The sequence below is a fragment of the Canis lupus genome, chromosome 12 (genome assembly GCF_048164855.1).
Source record: "Canis lupus baileyi chromosome 12, mCanLup2.hap1, whole genome shotgun sequence".
Taxonomy (NCBI): Eukaryota; Metazoa; Chordata; class Mammalia; order Carnivora; family Canidae; genus Canis; species Canis lupus.
In genome coordinates, this window is record NC_132849.1 from 56868271 (window position 1) to 56887072 (window position 18802).

General features: G+C 52.0%; 1 protein-coding gene across 1 annotated transcript in view; it reads right to left on the minus strand.

Annotated features, from left to right (window-relative positions):
- Positions 1–17930, minus strand: part of LPIN1 (lipin 1) — a 131503-nt gene extending 113573 nt beyond the window's left edge. Inside the window, exon 1 of the mRNA XM_072771046.1 lies at positions 17744–17930. Coding sequence (XP_072627147.1) covers positions 17744–17821 — 78 coding nt within the window. The 5' untranslated portion in view covers positions 17822–17930. The remainder of the gene's footprint in view (positions 1–17743) is intronic.
- Positions 17931–18802: the final 872 nt, after the last annotated feature.

Genomic DNA, 18802 nt, shown 5'->3' on the forward strand with positions numbered 1-18802 from the left:
ATCCCATGTTAGGTGTTGGGCTGGGAAGCAGATGAGGAGCACAAAGTCTTGATTCTATGCTCCACGAGCTTGATACGTACAGTGTGAGAACACCATGAGCTCCAGGACAAGGCACAACAGGGATGGAACATGGGAAAAGGCCAGTCCAGGATTCATGGCAGGCAAGTGATACAGATAAAGACACTCAGTGGTCTGGAAGTTCAAAGGGCTGTGGTCAGAGAGGCTGGAGGACCCGCACAAAGATCAGCTCCAAGGGGACAATGACCTCACGGAGAGTGGGAGCTGTTGTGGGGTGCTGTCTCTGAACCCTCACGTGAACCCCTCGCGTAGGCTCATGCAAGGATAACAGAACATCTGATTTTGAAGCATCGCTTAACCATCATTTCTTCACCCACTCATTGAGTGACTCAATCAAGACAAAGTCTTTTCTGTTTCAAGGAGTCTATAATTCTCTGTCCCAAAATGGTGAGTTCACCCAATGCTAGGCATTGGGCACATAGAAATATAAAAACCATATGGTCTTTGTCTCGAAGATTCCACAGAATCTGATATGGGATTCAGACATGAGTCCCCCCAACAAGCTTGAGAAGAAGATACGGCAAAGAGGAGGGAACAGGCTCAGAGAGGGGCCAGGGAAAACACAACCCGTGCCTTGAGGAGAGCCCATTCCAGGGAAGGCGACAACATGAACCAGAAGCTTGGTTCTCACAACCTGTCACACTCCGAATGGCCTCGGAGTCAGCTGGGGGCTCCTGGTAAGAAGGCAGATTCTGAGAATGACTGGCTATCAGTCAGTTAAGCGTCCAACTCTTGGTTTTGGCTCAGGTCATAATCCCAAGGTCATGGGACTGAGCCCCCATGTCGGGCTCCAGGCTCAGCATGGGGTCTGCTTGAGATTCTCTCTCCTTTTCCATCTGCCCCTCCCCCTGCTCATGCTCGTTCGCTCTCTCTCAAATAAATAAATAAATAAAATCTTTTGAAAAAAAGAATGCAGATTCTGAGTTCATAGTCTTGGGTGGGGTCTGAGAGTTTGCATTTCTGATTAGCTCCCAGGTGATGCCGATGCGGACACTGGTCTGAGGACCACACTTTGAATAGCACAGGACTATAGAGTCAAAACAGCTCAGACCACTGACCAGATCATTCAGCAGAGAGCCTGGATCACATTTAGACTATTCTAGAATCTCTAGATCAGTGTTTCCCAAACCTGACTGCACATCAGAGTCAGATGGGCAACGTGTTAACCATGACCAAGGCTCAGTGCCAGACACTGTATTTCATAGGGATGGGAGCTGGAATTTTGTAGTCTTGTTTGTTTGTTTTCAGACAAATTGCTCAGGGATTCTGGTGCACAACCCGTTTGGGGGATGAGTGCCCACCTGGCCTTCCCGAGACCCCAAGGACCGGCTCTCTGCAGTCTCTATTTCTCTGACTCTCTAGCTCCACCTACTGCACCCATCTTGACTTTACCCACAACTGGACACCGGTCCTGAGAAATCCTCTGGGGGTTTAATTTGAAGTGTTTAAGGAAGGCTGGCCCCTGACCCAAAATAAGACTTCTCAAAATAAAATAAAATTTAAAAAAAAATAAAAAATAAATGAGACTTCTCTCCCACGTCAGCAGGGCTCAATGCCTCCAATTTCTCAGGCTGCAATATAATCCCAAGATCTCAAGGGTGGGGCCAGAATCCTATTTGTCTCTGTATCCCGGGGGTTCACAAAGGGTAGGGAGTAGAGACCACATGAGCGGTGGTGGAATTTAAATGAAGACTTTGACTTCAGCATTGCCCTTTCCCCTGACTATTTTTATCAAAGAAAAACATCTGGAGGAGAGGGACTTAAATGAGTTGTCCTATGGTTTTCCTCTGGGACACAAAGTGGGTAACACCTGAGGAAGGAGGAAGGAGTGTCTCCAGGGGAAGGAGAGGGGGGATGCAGGAGAAGGGAAGCCACAGGGAAGCCCCTGCAGAGTGCTGGCTGTGCTCCAAGAGCTCCCCGCTAAGCACTTTACAAACATCACGACTCAGAGCTAAGCCTGCTTGCTTACAGAAGCGACCGGGGAGCTCACTAACATTCCCGGCTCCCAGGCTCCACTTGACTCTGGTGAGTCAGAATCTCGAGAGGCAGATCTCAGGGACGCTTCAAAGCTCCCTGGGGAACAGGGAGTTTGGGAAGCTCTGCATTGCCCTCCCGGCAGGCCATTCAGGTACAGAGGGACTTGCGAGAAATGCAGCCAGTAGGCGCCAGGGCAAAAGCATGGAGAAGGAACTGGGACCCAACTTTCCACTGGCATTTTCATTCAAACTCCCAGGGGAAGGAATAGCTGGTGACTTTTTGCCTTGAATATGCCAGCGTGTCCTTGGGATACATAGTGAGGCAACGTTCCCATTTAGGGCATGCTCACCGCGTAGACTTCACCCTGTGCGCTCCAAGTGAGTTCCCCTTAGTGTTGGGAGGCCAAGGACATGGACAACCTGTAAGACAGTGGCAGCCACCAGAATTCTCAGAGAACAATACCAGTAAAGAAAATACACTTTATTTTCCATAAGATAGTTAGGGTGGCACATCAGGGGAATGTCGCACACACGCGCGCACACACACGTAATGGTTTCAACAAGGCATTCGATAAAATCCTTCATGACACCCTAAAGGGTAGGTGGGATAACTTGGGTTGGGTAACACTGATATGTAAAGCTACTTACGCTAACATTCCTAAGGAATGTGAAAATGGGCTTGGATAGAGACCTCGAATGTCATGCTACTGGCTCTATTCTTGCTCTTTCCTTCCTAAACATTTGATCAATGTTGGGTTGCAACAGAAAGCACATCTGTGGCTTAGAGTCAAGAGAGTGCAGTGAATTTGTACTCTGAATGATCCCTCTGACCCAAACCCAAGTATATAAAAGGATAAAGCAAATATCACATAGCAGAGGCTCAAAAGCAAGGGAGGTATTTTCATGAATCACAGACACGATTCAAAATGTAAAGCTGCAGGTCTTCGAGGTGCTGGTCCTGAAGCAGAGGGTGTGGCCTGCACCTGCAGAGGGTCATGTGAGATGGGGCACAGGAGCCAGGCTCCACACTGAAACCTGGCCTGGGATTCGGTTCCTGTTGCTGGTAAAAGAGATTTGAACGTTTCTGAAGCCCTACTGCTTAGGGCCGAGGCTATAAGGGTGGTGGGAGGATGAAGACACAACTTTTTAAACAGGAATCAAACCGAGCGGCTATCTGGTTCAGAGTCAGTCTAAAATGTCCCCAGTATCACCACTAGAAAGGAGCTCTGCAGTGCGGTTATGAGGCCTGGCTCTGGACTGTGTCCCTGGGGCCTGGGAGAAAACTAGTCTAGGGTGTGTCCAGGGTGCCAGACTGAGGCTGTGTCTTTCAAATCACCCAGCCCTGAGGCTGGAGACCAGACCAGGGAGTGGGGCAGGGGTTAGAGGAAAGAAAACAACAGCAAACTTCAAAATGTAGTTGTTCAAATTGAGCCCCAAACATACAAAAACAAACCAAAAACCATCCGGAATATGGATTCCCACCAAATTCATTTCATTGAACAGCCTCACAATGGCTTTAAATAAGCATAAGGCTTAAAGATACAGGTTGAGGGATAACTTGCATGAAAAAGAGAAATTATGAAACACGAAGATATGAAAGTTAAACCAAAGCCAGTAGCTAGGACCAGTTAGAAGTCTTGGAAATAAAAAATATGGTCCATGAAATTAAGATTAAAAGGGACGGCTGGGGCAACTGGGTGGCTCAGTGGTTGAGCATCTGGCTTCAGCTCAGGTCGTGATCCCAGGGTCCTAGGATGGCGTCCCACATCGGGCTCCCTGCATGGAGCCTGCTTCTCCCTCTGCCTGTGTCTCTGCCTCTTTCTGTGTCTCTCATGAATAAATAAAGTCTTTAAAAAGGTGGGGGTACCTGGGTAGTGTGGTTGGTTAAGCTTCACACTCTTGGTTTCTGCTTAGGTCACAATCTCGGGTCCTGAGATCAGGCTCCACATTCAGCAGGGAGTCTGCTTAAGAGTCTCTCTCTCTCCCTTTGCTCCTCTCCGCAACTCACAAGCACTCTCTCTCTCTCTCTCATAACTAAATAAATCAAATAAATCTTTTAAAAAATAGGAACCAGGGGATCCCTGAGTGGCTCAGCAGTTTGGCGCCTGCCTTTGGCCCAGGGCGTGATCCTGGAGTCCTGGGATCGAGTCCCGCATCGGGCTCCCGGCATGGAGCCTGCTTCTCCCTCTGCCTGTGTCTCTGCCTCTCTCTCTCTCTGTCTATCATAAATAAATAAATAAATCTTAAAAAAAATAGGAACCAGTAAAAGAGGAAATTAAGGAATTAGAATATAGTAAGGAAAAACTCAACCAGCACCGCCCATGAAAGAGAAAAGGAAAGAGAAGAGGAGGAAGGGGATGGAGGATAGTGAGAGGCTACAGTTTGTGTCTGAGAAGGTTTCCAGAAAACAGAATAAGGAAATCACAGAAGAGAGGCTTTTAAGAGATGTCTTAAATTCTTCCAAAATTGATGAAAGACCTGAGCAATGAGTGACACTGGATTCTGAGCACAGAGAAGTACAGATAAAAATAATTCTACACACATTGTAGCGACACAGCAGAACATAGAAGGCAAAGGATAAACTTTCTAAGTCTCACAGAAGACTAGTATTTTCTCAACACCAAAGGAAAACAACTGTCAACCTAGAATTTTATGCTCAGTTAAACTTGTCAAGCAAGACACCTTCTGTATACAAAAACTAATAGAATTTACCTCTTATAAACCTGTTAAAGGAACAGTCAAGTGATGTACACCAGCAAAAGGAAAAGTGAATCCAGATGGCAGATTGGGGTACAAGAAACAGCTGGAAGCACCCATATGGATACAATAGGTTGGAAATCCTCATTATTAAAATTTTATACTGAAAAATAATTAAAGCTTTTAGGGTTCCTTTAGGGCAAAAACCAAAGCTCTGAACAAAAGTAGCAAGACGGGAGTGCGATCAGTGGTGGTTAAAGTGAGCTAAGGTCTAGGTGATGTTTGGAAGAATAAAAATAACAAATAATTTTAGGGGCACATGGGTGGCTCAGTCAGTAAAGTGACTGCCTTCAGCTCAGGTCATGACCCCCGGGTCCTGGGATGGAGTCCCACATCGGGCTTCCTGCTCAACAGGGAGTCTGCTTCTCCCTCTCCCCTCTACCCATCACTCAGTCTCTGTCTCTCTCTCTCTAATGAATAAATAAAATCTCAAAAGACATAGTAGGGTCTTGAATATTGTCTGCATATCTTAGACATACATATATACACATATATACATATAAACATATACATATATTTCTGTTCATTATATAATAATGTATAAATTATATATAAGTATATATCGCATGTTTACGTATTTATTGTATTTACATATAATATTCTACTACATATCTTCATTTATTTCTATTTATTAGATATATTTATTTTATTAGTATATATTTTATATGTTAGAGAGAGCTGATTCTGGGGAGCAACAGAGGGTCCAGCTAAGACCACCGGTTGACAATGCTCAACCTCCCACTTCCATTTACTGAGCCTCTTCTTGCACCCAAAACCTGTTAGATGCAAGGAGACCAGAGTTCTCCCCGGCACAGTTTCTGTTCCTAAGAAGTTCATGCTCCAAGAGAGAAAAACAACACTGTGAACCAATTAATACAATGAAGTAAGAAAGCACTGAGGCTGGCGGACTCAAACCACGACAGGCACGAGAGGCAGGTGGAATTCATTGGATCTCCAAAGGCAGAAGAGGAAATTGGGCTTTGGAGGAGAAGTAAGAGGAGGCACCTGCTGGAATTTGTTTCACTGCTGGCTGCAATCTCTCTAAGCTCCTCTAAGCTCCCCTGTGTGTAAACTGAGGCTAATAATCCAATGACGTGGTTCTTAGGAGGACTGATAAGACAAAAGGGAAAATGAGTCACAGGCACCCAACACATAAAAAGCACCCAGTTAACAACAATAATATTCCTGGACACTTGATCACTGTGAAAACACTTTATCTGTAAACTGAGAATAACTCATGTTTGCAAAATGCTATTATACTAGGCAGCTGCTCAGTGTTCAACATGCAAGACTTACTGTTCTCTCTCTTTCCATCTGGTGACCTCTAACCCATTGGGCATTTCTACTTGGATAAAAACCAGAAACCTGATCCCATCTTGCTTCACCATTATTTGTGAAGTGTCTATCAAATGGCTATTAATAAACTCAATTTTTGCTTAGGTCAAATCAGGGCAAGACACCAACTTGCCAAGTCCCCTTTGCCTTTACTTTGAAAGACTTTGAAATTCAAATAACCATGTCCTCAGGTAAAGGGAATTCACTGAAGAATTTCATAGGGTAGGGATGCCTGGTCGGCTCAGTGGCTGAGCATCTGCCTTTGGCTCAGGGTGTGATCCCAGGGTCCTGGGATCGAGTCCCATTGAGCTCCCCATAGGCAGCCTGCTTCTCCCTCTGCCTGTGTCTCTGCCTCTTTCTCTGTGTCTCTCATGAATAAATAAATAAATAAAATCTTCAAAAAAAATGTAATCGGGTAACGGAGGGAAAACTGAACAGTAAGTCATCAGACAGGGAGAAAAACCATGAGAGACTCTTGGCTATAGGAAATAAACCGAGGGTTGCTAGAGGGGAAGTGGGTGGGGGATGGGGTACTTGGGTGATGAGCTTTAAGAAGGGCACCTGATGTGATGAGCACTGACTGGGTATTATATGTAACTGATAAACTATTGAACACTACATCTGAAACTAATTACATACTATATGTTGGCTAATTGAATTTAAATAAAAACGTAAAATAAAAGGGTAAAAAATTTTTTAAAGAATTTCAACACAACTCTCCTATTGTTGGCAGCAAATGTTTTATGTATTAACTCATTTCTCACCTGCCCCCTACTTACACAGGGCAGGGGGACGTGATCCTTGCCCAAGTGCCCCGTCCCGGGTCCCCGGTGTGACAGCGCCCTCTAGGGGGCCTTTTTGGGCCACCAGCTGACAGCAGTGTAATGCTCCCCACAAAGAGCTGCTCTTTTAGGGGGTAAATGAGGAAGAAGTAGGCCTCAAGGATATGACAGGGCATGGAAACAGGGTTCTTCCAAGCCATGGCCACATGGCAAGGCTCAGTCCATCTATCTGAAGGATTCCATCTCTATTCTGAAAGAATTCCAGCCTGTGATGGGATGCCTGGGTGGCTTTGTCAGCAACTGACTCTGGATCTCAGCTCAGATCTCGATCTCATGGTCATCTTGAGTTCAAGACCCACGTTGGGCTCCACACTAGAGATGTGGAGCCTACTTAAAAAAAAAAATCCAGCCTGTGATTCCAGAGGGGTCAAGTGGGCCTCCAGGGTTTCCAAACTGCACTGTGTGGAGCCCCAGGGTGGTCATGGAGGGAGGGAGGGTGGGGCTGAGCAGGAGGCAGTTGGCCTGGGGAGAGGCCAGGGAGCTTGACATAGAAGGGCCCCCAGCTCATGATCTTTGCAGCCTGACCAGGTGCCCCATGTTTATTCCAAGTACAAGGAGGGGTCTGCAGATATTCTCATGGCTCACAAGCCTTCCAGGCGGGGGAGTGCAGGTGCTAGAAATCATGGTCAGGCCGCTTCCCAGGCCACAGGTGGCACACAGAGCCCCTCTGTGGAATGAATGAGGACCTCTCGGGATGAACAGATTTCACAAAGACGTCCTTCCTCCCGACGGTGCCAGCCAGCCTTGGTCCCAGAGCCCCGTGGGCTTAGGGAGCCCTGTATAGGTTGGCTCTCAGCCTGCACTTGCCCCTCAACCAGGACTCAGGCAGACCAGAGACAGCAGAATGCTGTGCAGCAGCCCTGCCTCGCCCATCATTCCCTGATGAGTGCAACCTCTCCCTGGAACGGCAGTCAGCAAGGCTGCCTTCCTTAGAGCGGGCACCCCGTGCCTGCGATTGCATGTGCAGAGGCGTGAGTAAGCTGCAGACAGCTCTGGGGGCATGGGGGCATCCTTGCTCCAAAGGGAGAGCAGCCCTGCCCAGGGCCACACGGTGAGCCTAGAACCCAGGCTCAATGCTCCTCTCCTACTGAATACAATTCTCCTCTGACTTCATCCTAGTAACAATAAACTCTTCAGAAGTTCACAGGTGAGCCCCTCCTGTCCCACCTGGCTGGGCCTGCTACAGGAGATGTCACATCCTTCTGTCCCTCCTGAGCCCCAGCCACAGACTCCTGACCAGGGACATCACAGCAGTCACGTCCCCATCATATCCAATAACATCCTGCTTCTGTGTCAGTCCTGCCTTTAAAAAAAAAAAAATAGGTAATTTTATTCCAAACTTTTGGTTCTTAACTGCTTAGATTTTTTTTAATCAAATCCAAGAAGGATCTCAAGCAGCTTAGAAAGAAAAAAAAAAATCAAGTAATAGAGCTGTTTGAAAACAGACCAAAAGCAGTGAAATGGAGCAGGATTTAGAATAAGGGGAGGGAACAGAGAGAATTATTCCTGAAATCTAGACTCGAGATAATCCTGCATTTGAACACTAAACAAAACTTTGCCCCCCTGGCAGCCAGGGCAAAGGGGGAAAGATGAGTTATAGGCCTCTGTGCGACAGGGGCCATATCAGTTCATCACTATAGATACATCTTCCCACCACACCCCCCAGAGGAATGTATTTATGAGGCCCCATACAGGGCAGCTGATAACAGGAGGACGGCATCTGACCCCACGGGAGCCTCAGGCACAGGCATCGTCTGGTTCACCCACCTGGGATGGGTACACTCTTTCGGGTGGGCGTGTGCTCTGCTCACAGCACCTGGGCCGTGACAGTTCACCCCAATCCTGTGCCTTTAAGTCAGACCAGCTCACCCATAAAACACACCACACAACCCTTGTCCAGCGGCCAACAGCCACCAGCCTCAAGCATTCGGGAGAGACTCATCTGGGCCAGACACTCTGGCACCAGCCTGCCTCTTTCCCAAAGTCTGTCTGTCGTCCCATTCTGGTCTTCATCTCCCACTTGGGCCTAACTAGAGAGCCACCTCCGGGCTGCTCCGGAGGCCCACCCGAGCTGCGGCTCCTCCCTCTGCAAGGGCAGCCCACCCACAATGGGCAGCAGCCCCGTGGCTGCGGACGATCACGCGGTAAGAGCTCAAGGGGGATCCGGGGGCCGTCGCGGCACTTCACTGAACACCAGACCAGGCAAAAGCTCACCATCGAATGATAAAGACTCGGGCGTGCTCACCTTGTCCTTTCGTTCATTCACTTTCCTTCCACAGATGCCAAGCACCTGCTATGTGCCAGGGGCCGGGGCAGGGGCCGGGGGCCAGCCTTGGCATAACTACAGTGAAAGTGAGCGCCTGCCAAGTTCCAAGGGGAAGCTGATGGTTGAGAATGGAAGCATCACTCCCAGCTGGGGTTTCAAGGCAAGGCTGCATTTGGACAAGACCTTGACGGGTCAGCAGACCACGGGCGGTGGCGGTCCCTCCCCCAGGTTCTCTTTCAGTTGAGCGTAAACGATAAACGAAGAAATGAGGTTGGATAAACAGAGGCCTTGGGAGAAAGCTGAAGGAACGACAGGAGTAAGAGAAGGGAAACAGAGAGAAACATCTCGAAAGAGCAACAAGACCAAGCCGTCTTCTAAACCCAAGTGCAAAGAGAAGATCCAAGTGGTATCTGAATGTATGTACTTTCCCTACATGAAAGGTCAGGAAACTAGGGTTTTAGTCTTAGAAAACATGCCAAGGGCCCACGGGGAGCTCAGTCTCCCCATCTGTAAAACGAGGGGGCTGCGCGGGGTCTGGGGTTCCTAAATTCCCTATTTCAGAGATGGAAGTTACATTTTTAGCCTACACCTTCCCTGGCTTCCACTCCAGACACTTCTCACCCCAATCCTGCAACCACTGGGATTATCACAACAGCCTTTGAACTGGTCCTTCTGCTTCTGTCCCCATGAAGTCCACAGTCCAAGGCAGCCCCGAATCCTCCATGACCTCCTGTCTCATCAGGTAAAGGTCAACGCCCTTACGATGCTCGGCCCCCACCCCTGCCTTGCCCTGACTAGAGCTCCTCTTCCTCTGTTCTCTCTGCTCCAGCCACGCTGGCCTCCTTGCAGTCCCTCAAACCAGCCCAGAAGCTTGGGCCCCAGGGCCTGGACACCTACTGTGCGCTCCTCTCACTCCCTCACCTGCTTCCAGGCTTTGCCCAAGTGGCACCTTCCAAGAGGTCTGCCCTGACCTCTCCCTTAAAGCCACATCGTCCTCCCATCTTGTCACCCTCCCCCTGCTCATGTGTCCCCACAACCCCCTCTCTATCTGGTACATGTTTCACTTAATAATTTGCTCATTCCTTTCTCCTCCACCCAGAATGTCAGCTCCAGGAAGGCAGGGATGCTTGGGGTTCATCCACTGGTCCACCTCCACTGCCGAGAAGGATGCCTGCCACGGAGCAGAAACCTAATGGATATTTATTACCCGAATGAACAAAGAACGAAAAGACAGTAATCTTTTGCTATTTTTGTTTGGAGGAACCTGGGTGGTAACTGGCATAGAGTCGCCAACTTATCTTAAGAAGGAAGGAAGGAGGGGCGCTTGGGGGGGCTCAGTCAGTTGGCTCTTCGTTTCAGCTCAGGTCGTGATCTCAGGGTCGTGAGATCGAGCCCCACATCGGGCTCTGTGCTGGGCATGGAGTCTGCTTGGGATTCTCTCTCTCCCTCTCCCTCTCTCTCTCTAAAAAAAAAAAAAAAAGGAAGGAAAGTGCATCTACTATTATAAACTTTTTCATAAAAGAAAAATACTTTAATGTCCCCTAAATAGGATATGCATTCTCTCACGATGAATAATAGTCCTTCCCAAGAAAAAGTCACATCAGGAGACGTGCCACCAACATTGTTCTGCTCTCTTTTCTCCTGGAGCATCCCTGAAGACTTCGGCACCAACACCCACCCACCCCAGCTCTGCATTCCAGGGGCTCTTCCCTGAACAAAAAGAAACAATGGCCACGTGCCCCGACTGGCCCTTGCTCCAGCAGACGTGTCTGCTCACGGCAGAAGCATTCTTGGCTCTGGAGAAAGGTGGGAGTTCCAGCTCCAGAAGCCGGCTCAGATCCAGGCCCACTGCTCAGGCACCGAGGGCCAGCGTGACACCGGCCTGTGGTTCACAAACAGTACGGTCCCCACTGAGCTGTCAGTGCGTTTACGCTTTCTGCTCAGCTCCTTTGTTTTTTAGGGGTTTGTTTTGTTTTGTTAAGATTTTATTTATTTATTCACGAGAGACACACAGAGAGGCAGAGACACAGGCAGAGGGAGACGCAGGCTCCCTGCAGGAAGCCCGATGCGGGACTCGATCCTGGGACTCTGGGATCACGACCTGAGCCGAAGGCAGATGCTCAATCACTGAGCCCTCCAGGTGCCCATGCACAGGTCCTTCGAAGGCCTTTTTCATGCAGCTGCTGAGAGAAAACTAAGAAGGTGGTACAAACCCCACCCCATTTCCTCCACACAATAAGCTAGCAAAGCCACGTTGTCAGCCCAAGGATAAAGACGAAGAACATTTTGTTTCCCAAAGGTCCTTTCTCACTGGCACTTAGGGGCCCCAGGGTCTCTCCAACCCCTCTGGTCAGGGCCGGAGCTGGGTGGGGGCTCAGGGATGAGCAGAGAGGCTGAGAGCAGCTTCCTCAAGGTGGGAAGGGGCGGATGGGGGCGGGCACTGGGCACACTTGGAGGGGCAGCCCTACCCCTATGTTCCCTCCTCTACAGCACAGTCCCAAGCTTCTAATCATGGCTTGGCCTCTCTGGTTACTGGCGCAACCTGCAGGTACCCAGGAGCCACCAAGAGATGCCTCATTAGAACAAAAGATATTCCGGGGCACCTGGGTGGCCCAGTGGTTGAGCGTCTGCCTTTGGCTCAGGTTGTGATCCTGGGGTCCTGGGATCGAATTCCGCATCAGGCTCCCTGCATAGATCCTGCTTCTCCCTCTTCCTGTGTCTCTGCCTCTCTGTGTGTCTCTCATGAATAAATAAATAAATAATTTTTTAAAAAAATTTAAAAAATAAAATATCATACAAAATTAGACGCGATTCACATTACTTGATGTACATTATTTCATGTCGTTCCCAGCTCACAGCCTATCCTTTAAATTCACACCATCCATTCTTCTAGAGCATGCGCAGGGCCGAGAGCACACACAGCAGACCCCTGTTGGTTAAGCTGCATTTGCAGGAGCTCTAGTTTGCAAAGTCCTGTGACTCACATAACTCATCGGAGAGAATGAAACTGAGGGAAACTGAGTCTCTCAGCAAAGTGACCTTGTCCAAGGTCATATAGGTAGTCATTTGGAATGCTAGGCCTGCATCCTAAACTCTGAGTCTTTGGCTCCTGGGCACCTTAGCATATTGCTCCTCAGTGCATAGACATGGGCAAAAAAAAAAAAAAAATTCTTGTTGGCAAAGAGTAGAGCTCTCGTTATATACATACTTTTCATTTAAATGCATTCAGTTATATGTACTGTTGGCAAAATACAGAGGGAGAGAAAGAAAAATAGTAATAATTTCAAGCATTTGCACTCCAGAGGGTAATTCGCCAGAAAGGTCTCGAATAGAAAGTCTAGAGCTGCTGTTTTGCCAACTGTCCCACTTCCCGGGTGGGTCCCATGAAGCAACAGCTCACCCTCCTGATATGAGTATCATGCTCGAGCAAAGAGATCACATTGTGCCAAAAAGCCCCGATGCCAGGCTTCGCAGAAGGAATAGAAATCTGTTCCAAGGCTCCAGAAAACAGGCCCGTGTTGCATTTGATACAAGCCAATGCCGGTTACGTGCATACCAAGTGCCTCACAGCTTTTAACCCACTTAGTCTCACGAAATCCACTTTGCAGATGAAGAGTCAATCACCAGCCAGCAAGCTCGAGAGCCAGGCTGTGAACCCCAACAGGGAGTCCTCCTCCCCTAGACATCATTGCTAACGGGCCCATGGAGGGCGGCTACAGCAGACCCTCACCCTAACAGACTTGAACCACACACAGTTTCTGCCTTTTGCACTGACTTGAGATCCTAATCTTTGCACAACACACGTGGCCACCGTGCAAAGCCCCCAGCCTGCTCCAGCCCTGACCAGAAAGGCGGAAGAGCGGGGAGGCCACTGGGACCCCAGCGTGACAGTGAGCAAGGACCTCTGGGAATGAGCTGTGGGGTAGGGGACTGCTCCAAAGCCAGGCACGGGTGTGGCCTTACAGGTATGCGCCGGGCAAGGTGATCATTCCGTTCCAGACACTTCTGAGAGCTAAAGGGGGTGTGCTACAGAATCACATCAGGATGACAGATGCGAACCCGACTGACCCAGGCCGGCACAGCTATGCAGTCGGTGCTGTGGGGACACTGAGACGGGACACCCTCGCTGCCCTGCGGAGCTCCCAGCCCAGTGGGAAAGAGGAGTCGGGGAAATAATACCAAACACAACAGGCAGTCAGAGTTTAAAAGCAGCGTCCAGGGCTTGTGGCCCTGCAAATCCAATTTCGTAAAGGGAAACCAATCAGTCCCCATCAGAAACACGGGGAACATGGGGTGAAAAAAATGTAGGTGGTACCCAACGCAAGGGCAGGGGGCCCAGCGAGGGCTGGCTCTGTGCAGATGTTCATCCCAACTAAGTCAGATGTTCATCCCAACTTCCCTTCACTAGTAATGGTCACCGGGGCCACGTGCAGGGCTGCACTATGTGAGGGTTGGTGGCTTTGCAGTTTGTAATGGCTCAGCCTCCAGGGCACTCAAACTGCCCTATCACCCCACCCGGAGGAGGGACAGAGGGGTGCCGGGACCCCTAGAGGAGGAGCAAAGGTGGGGGGAGGCTAGGAGGATTGCTTCCTACAGCTTTTCTCCCTGCGCCCTCCCTCATCCACGCACACCGGGTGGGAGGGTTCAGGCCCAGCTGAGGCTCCTGAGTGGGCAAGCAGGTGTTCCAGGTCAGCTGGGGCTATGTCCCCGCCACAGTCGGGGGCTTGGGCTCCAGAAGTCCCGGAAGGGACCCTGGTTGGGGGTGGGGGGCAGCTAGTGTCTGGCCTCCATCTAGGCCTCCAGTGAGCGTTGCCAAAGGAGGCCAGGCAGCAAACAGATCCAGATCGCAGGCCCAAGTCTACAGGGGCTGGAGGTGGCAGGGTGGGTCTGGGTTCCTCATGATCACCTCCCTGAAGACCCAGCTAACTGGACTGGCTCAGCAGCCCTGAACTGAAGAAAGGCACTTGGTGGGCAGCACTTGAGAACAGAGAACACAGCCAAGAGGAGGAAGGGGAGGCCACCGTTGGAGAAGCCTTGACTGCCGAGCTAAAACACCCGGATGAAGACTACACTCCGAATTCTCCTTCATCTTAGGGGTGCAGAGTCTGGATTGGAGTAGCTCCTCCTCACACTGCTTACTAAGACCAAGGATCCGAGGGTAAATGACCTGATTTCTCTTCAACGTGACATTTGCCGCCCAACCCGTAGCTACCCTTTCTCAGGTCTAGTGTCGTTACTAATGAGGGCCCCATTTACCCAGTACCTGAGAGTATTACGTGATTACGTATCATAGGCCCATTATACGGATGAGAAAAGTAAGGCTCCAGGAGATCAAAACTGTAAGCGGCAGGACTGAGGCCTGAGCGCAGGTCCCGTGGCTCCTGTACACCCCACCCCAACCCCGCCACCACCCCACATCGGGTCCCACATCCTTGGCCACCGCTTGCCTGCCTCCACAGCCTGGGTGCCTGACCAAGCTGAAGAGCACCGTGCACGCCCTTGCTAAGGAGCAATAAATTCCCAAATGGCCTGAGGAAAAAAAAAAAAAAAAAAACCTGCCAGCTTAGCTTGAGGAGAACGCCCTGTCCTCTCCAAGCCCAGCCTTCTTTCATGCTGAGCCCTCAGTCTAGAAGGCTCCCCCACCCCACCCCATGCTCTGTTTATTGAAACCCTACCCTCCTCTCCTCCAAGGCTCGGCTCCAATGCCAGCTTCAGCCTGGCCCTGCCGGTTGGAAATCCTCCTGATGTGTGCACCCGTGAACTAGGCAGCTGGCGGGGTGCAAGCCCACCCACTCTCAGTCTGCCTTGATCCCCCGGGGGGGTAGAGCCCGGGCAGAGCCCCTCCCCCGGGGCCCCCATAGGGCACGGAGGTCAAGCCCACAGTCCCCTGGAGTGTTTGCGGCCCATGCCACAGGTAGACGGTGCCAGGTCAACAGGTGCCTCCGAGGGCTCGCAGCTCCGTCAGCTGCCCTTCCCCAGCCCCGAGGGCGAAAGCACCCCACAATGGCTTGGGCCACTTTCCCTTCCTTCCCCGAAGCAGCCAGCCCGCCTGGGCCCCGTCCCGCTAGGCCAGCGCTGCAGAGCGAGCCTCCTCCTCAGCCTTCTCGCACGGCAGTCAACCCACCTGGGTGCCTGCCTCAACTTCCCGCTTTGCCTTCCAGGTCGGCTTTGCTGAAGCCGAGAGTCGGGCCCCGCAGGTCAGATTCTTCCAGACAAGGCAGGAGCCGCGCAGACCCTGAGCCTGGGGACGGACACCCTGCACCCCCCGCCCCAGCTCATCACTCTGTGCGGCCAGGGAGGCCTCCCCGGCTCCTCCCCTGGGCAGAAAGGCACACAGTGGCCCCTGCGCAGTGTGGGGCTTTCAAATCAAGCACTCAGGGCTAAAGAAGTTACGAAATAAAAAGGGAAAGAGGTGGATTTGATTTCTTTCTTTTTTTTTTTAAGATTTTTTATTTATTTATTTATGAAAGACCCAGAGGAGAGAGAGAGACAGAGAGAGAGAGAGAGGCAGAGACACAGGCCGAGGGAGAAGCAGGCTCCACGCAGGGAGCCCGATGTGGGATTCGATCCCGGGACACCAGGATCACGTCCTGAGCCAAAGCAGGGGCTCAACCACTGGGCCACCCAGGGATCCCCAGGAGGTGGATTTGAGATCCTTTCTGCGGCTTAACTAGAATGAGCCTTTTAGGGAAATGAAGCATGACCTCTGTTTACAAAGTTCTCAGGCTCCGCAAGCCGTGCATGATCGGCATTTTGCTGCCCTAGTTTCACCTTGCAGTATATTCTGGATCCCCTGTGATGAACACGCTTTTATAATCAGGAAAAACAGCTAATAACTGAAACAAATAAGCAGAGAACAAGAACTGTCAGAGCGTCCTCAGACCACGGCGCCTATACGGGGCCCAGGATGAGAGAACATGGCCTGTGCTGGCCCCCAGGGGACTGGCTTCCTGTCCCCACCTCCCCCCTCCCCCCCCCCCCCCCCGCCCCAGAGCTACTGTGGGCAAGTCCCAACCTCACGGCCTGTTTGCTCGACCGTCAAATGGGAATGACAGTGTCTGCATGGGCCGCGCAAACAGAGATGCCCACAGTAGTAAGACCTGCGACCCAGCGCGGCAGGAGACGAGGGGTCCCGTGGTGGATGTGGGAGACCATGATGGGGGAGCAGGGCTGCCCTCGCAGAAGTCAGGGCTGCCCTGGGCGAGAGGGACATTCCAGGAATGGAAACAAGGCATGGCCACCTTAATCCCCAACTATTCACGAAACCAGTCTATTTCATCAGAGTGTGGGTGCCGTTGGTCTACACAGCACTCCTTCGGGGTGGCCCCATTCCTGTCCTCAGCCCACCTCTTGAGAGAGGGTCAGTGATCCACCTCGGGTAACTCTTCGGCCAGCATCTGTCCACTCGTGGATGGAAAATATTCGCCCAAGGGGCCAGCTGCAAATGGTGGCCGAGACGGGAACAGAACCCAGGCCCCCTTTCTTGGCTTAGGACCCCCACAGCATTTCAGCCTGATGACCAACAGTAAGGTCCCAGCAGGGCCTGTTGCCCCTGCAGGGGAAGGAACCACCCTGAGGATGCACGTGACCCAAGTGACAGGTGGCAGGTGCTTCGGGGAACCAGCAGCCTCATGCACGCCTCACCCTCACTCTATTTCCCCAGGAGCCAGAAAGCCCCAGCGCTCTCTGCTTCTGAGGCACATGGAAACTTCCAGCACAACCCAGCCTCGTGCAGCTAAGGACAAGAAGCAGAGCATCATGAGCGTCCCTGATACCATTTGGGGTGGGGTTTCCCACACTATCCTCACTGCAGCCAAATACCCACCCTCGGCCCCCTGCCCCGGCCTCTGGGAGAAACAGCGAGTCAGGAATTCCAACCGAAGCCACAGCCCCAGCGCCCGCTTCTGCTTGGGGGTTACCTGAGCGCCCTCTACTCCTGCTTTGGGGCTTCAGCTGAAGGGAACTACTTTTGATCCGAAGCCCTGGCATCTCGGGGGAGCTCGGAAAGGGCAGGACGGTCCCACCCCTGGCTTTGGAGCCCGCGAGGCCCACAGCACGCACATCACACCCTCTGGGACACCGTGGTTAAATGACAGCGCTGGGCAGGTCCCTTCAACGCTGGGGCCTGTCCTCCTCCCCCGCACACAGCAGGGTAGAGAACACACGTTCCCAGCCCTCTGGCTGGTGAGCAGGATGCCCTCAAGACACCCTGCGTCCCTGTCCCGAGGATGGAAGCAATCACTGTTCATTTTCCATCCAAGGCACAGAAAAAAAGCTTTTAAATTCTTGAGTCAGTTCTAAAACCTCCTCGATAAACGCAGTCTCCACGTCACCGGAGCCCCTGGGGAGCAGCGGGTCCCACCTCTTGGAGAAATGTGAATGTCCCAATCCCGAGTGAGCGCCTCTGGGCACCACGGTCCCGGGGCGCGGCCCCACCAGGGCTCCCAGCGGGGGGTGCAGCGCGCAGATGGCCAAGCCCGGGCCCTTACCCACGACCAAGGCGAATCCGGGCGGCTCTTGCCCTGCGGGGCCTCCCAGGTGGACCCCCCACGGTCCTGCTCCTCCATGGCCCGGCCCGCGGGATGCCGGCTGTGTCCTCTCGCCCAGCTCGGGAGAGCAGTGTCCCAACGCGGCTGATTTCTGTCCGGAGCTGGGAGGCTGGGGATGGGAGGGGGCAGGGGACAGAGCCCAGCGCAAGCAGCTTCCCTTTACAGCCAGGAGCCCGGCCAAGTCACAAGGCTCAGGAAAAGAGCAGAGTGTTGAATTGCAAATCCTTTCCCACCTGGGGACTGGCTAGCAAACAACCGGAGACACCTCTCCTTTCCTGAAGGCTGCAGGGATTCCAGCGCCGGTGGAAGAGGGGTGGGAGCCATGACCCCTGCTGGCGGCCACCTGCACCCTCTTCTCCCTGCCCCCCTACCCTGTCCGGTAGACCAACTTCCCCAGGGCTCACAGTTCTAAAGGGCAGAGGTGGGGGGCTGACGGGAGCAGGTATTGGAAGAGACCACCCCCTGTGCTGCCTGTGGGACCCTGGGACCTGCCGTGCTGGGGTGCAGGAGGGACCTCTTCACATTCCCCTCCACCACCGGTGCCCAACCCCCCCCCCCCCCGGGGGATCCTCTCTGTTCCTCTAGCCCTGTCCCTCTGAGTTGCGTGGGGAGTCAAGAAGTCTGGGTTCCCAGAACCTCCCCCTCTAGGCCACCATGGTCCCCTCTATCCCATGCAGCAGCAGCAGGTACCACAACAGCTCGCCCATTTCAAATCCTGCCCTCCCCCCCTGCACCCTCCCCCCCCCCCCCCCCCCCGCGAAGCTAAGTACACCAACCGCATCCTGGTATAACTTGTACACAGCCACCCTACAGGGTTTCAGACACAGAATAGGATGAAGGATGCCCTTGGGTCACAAAGCAGGAAGTGGACGAGCAGGGCCAGGCCGACTTCACATACGGTGCTGGACACAATGTACTTTTAATCCTACAGGAGCCCCGGATTTGTGGTGATGGGCTGGGCTGGCGTGAGCCCCGGGTTTCAGGGATTTCGAGGGACCT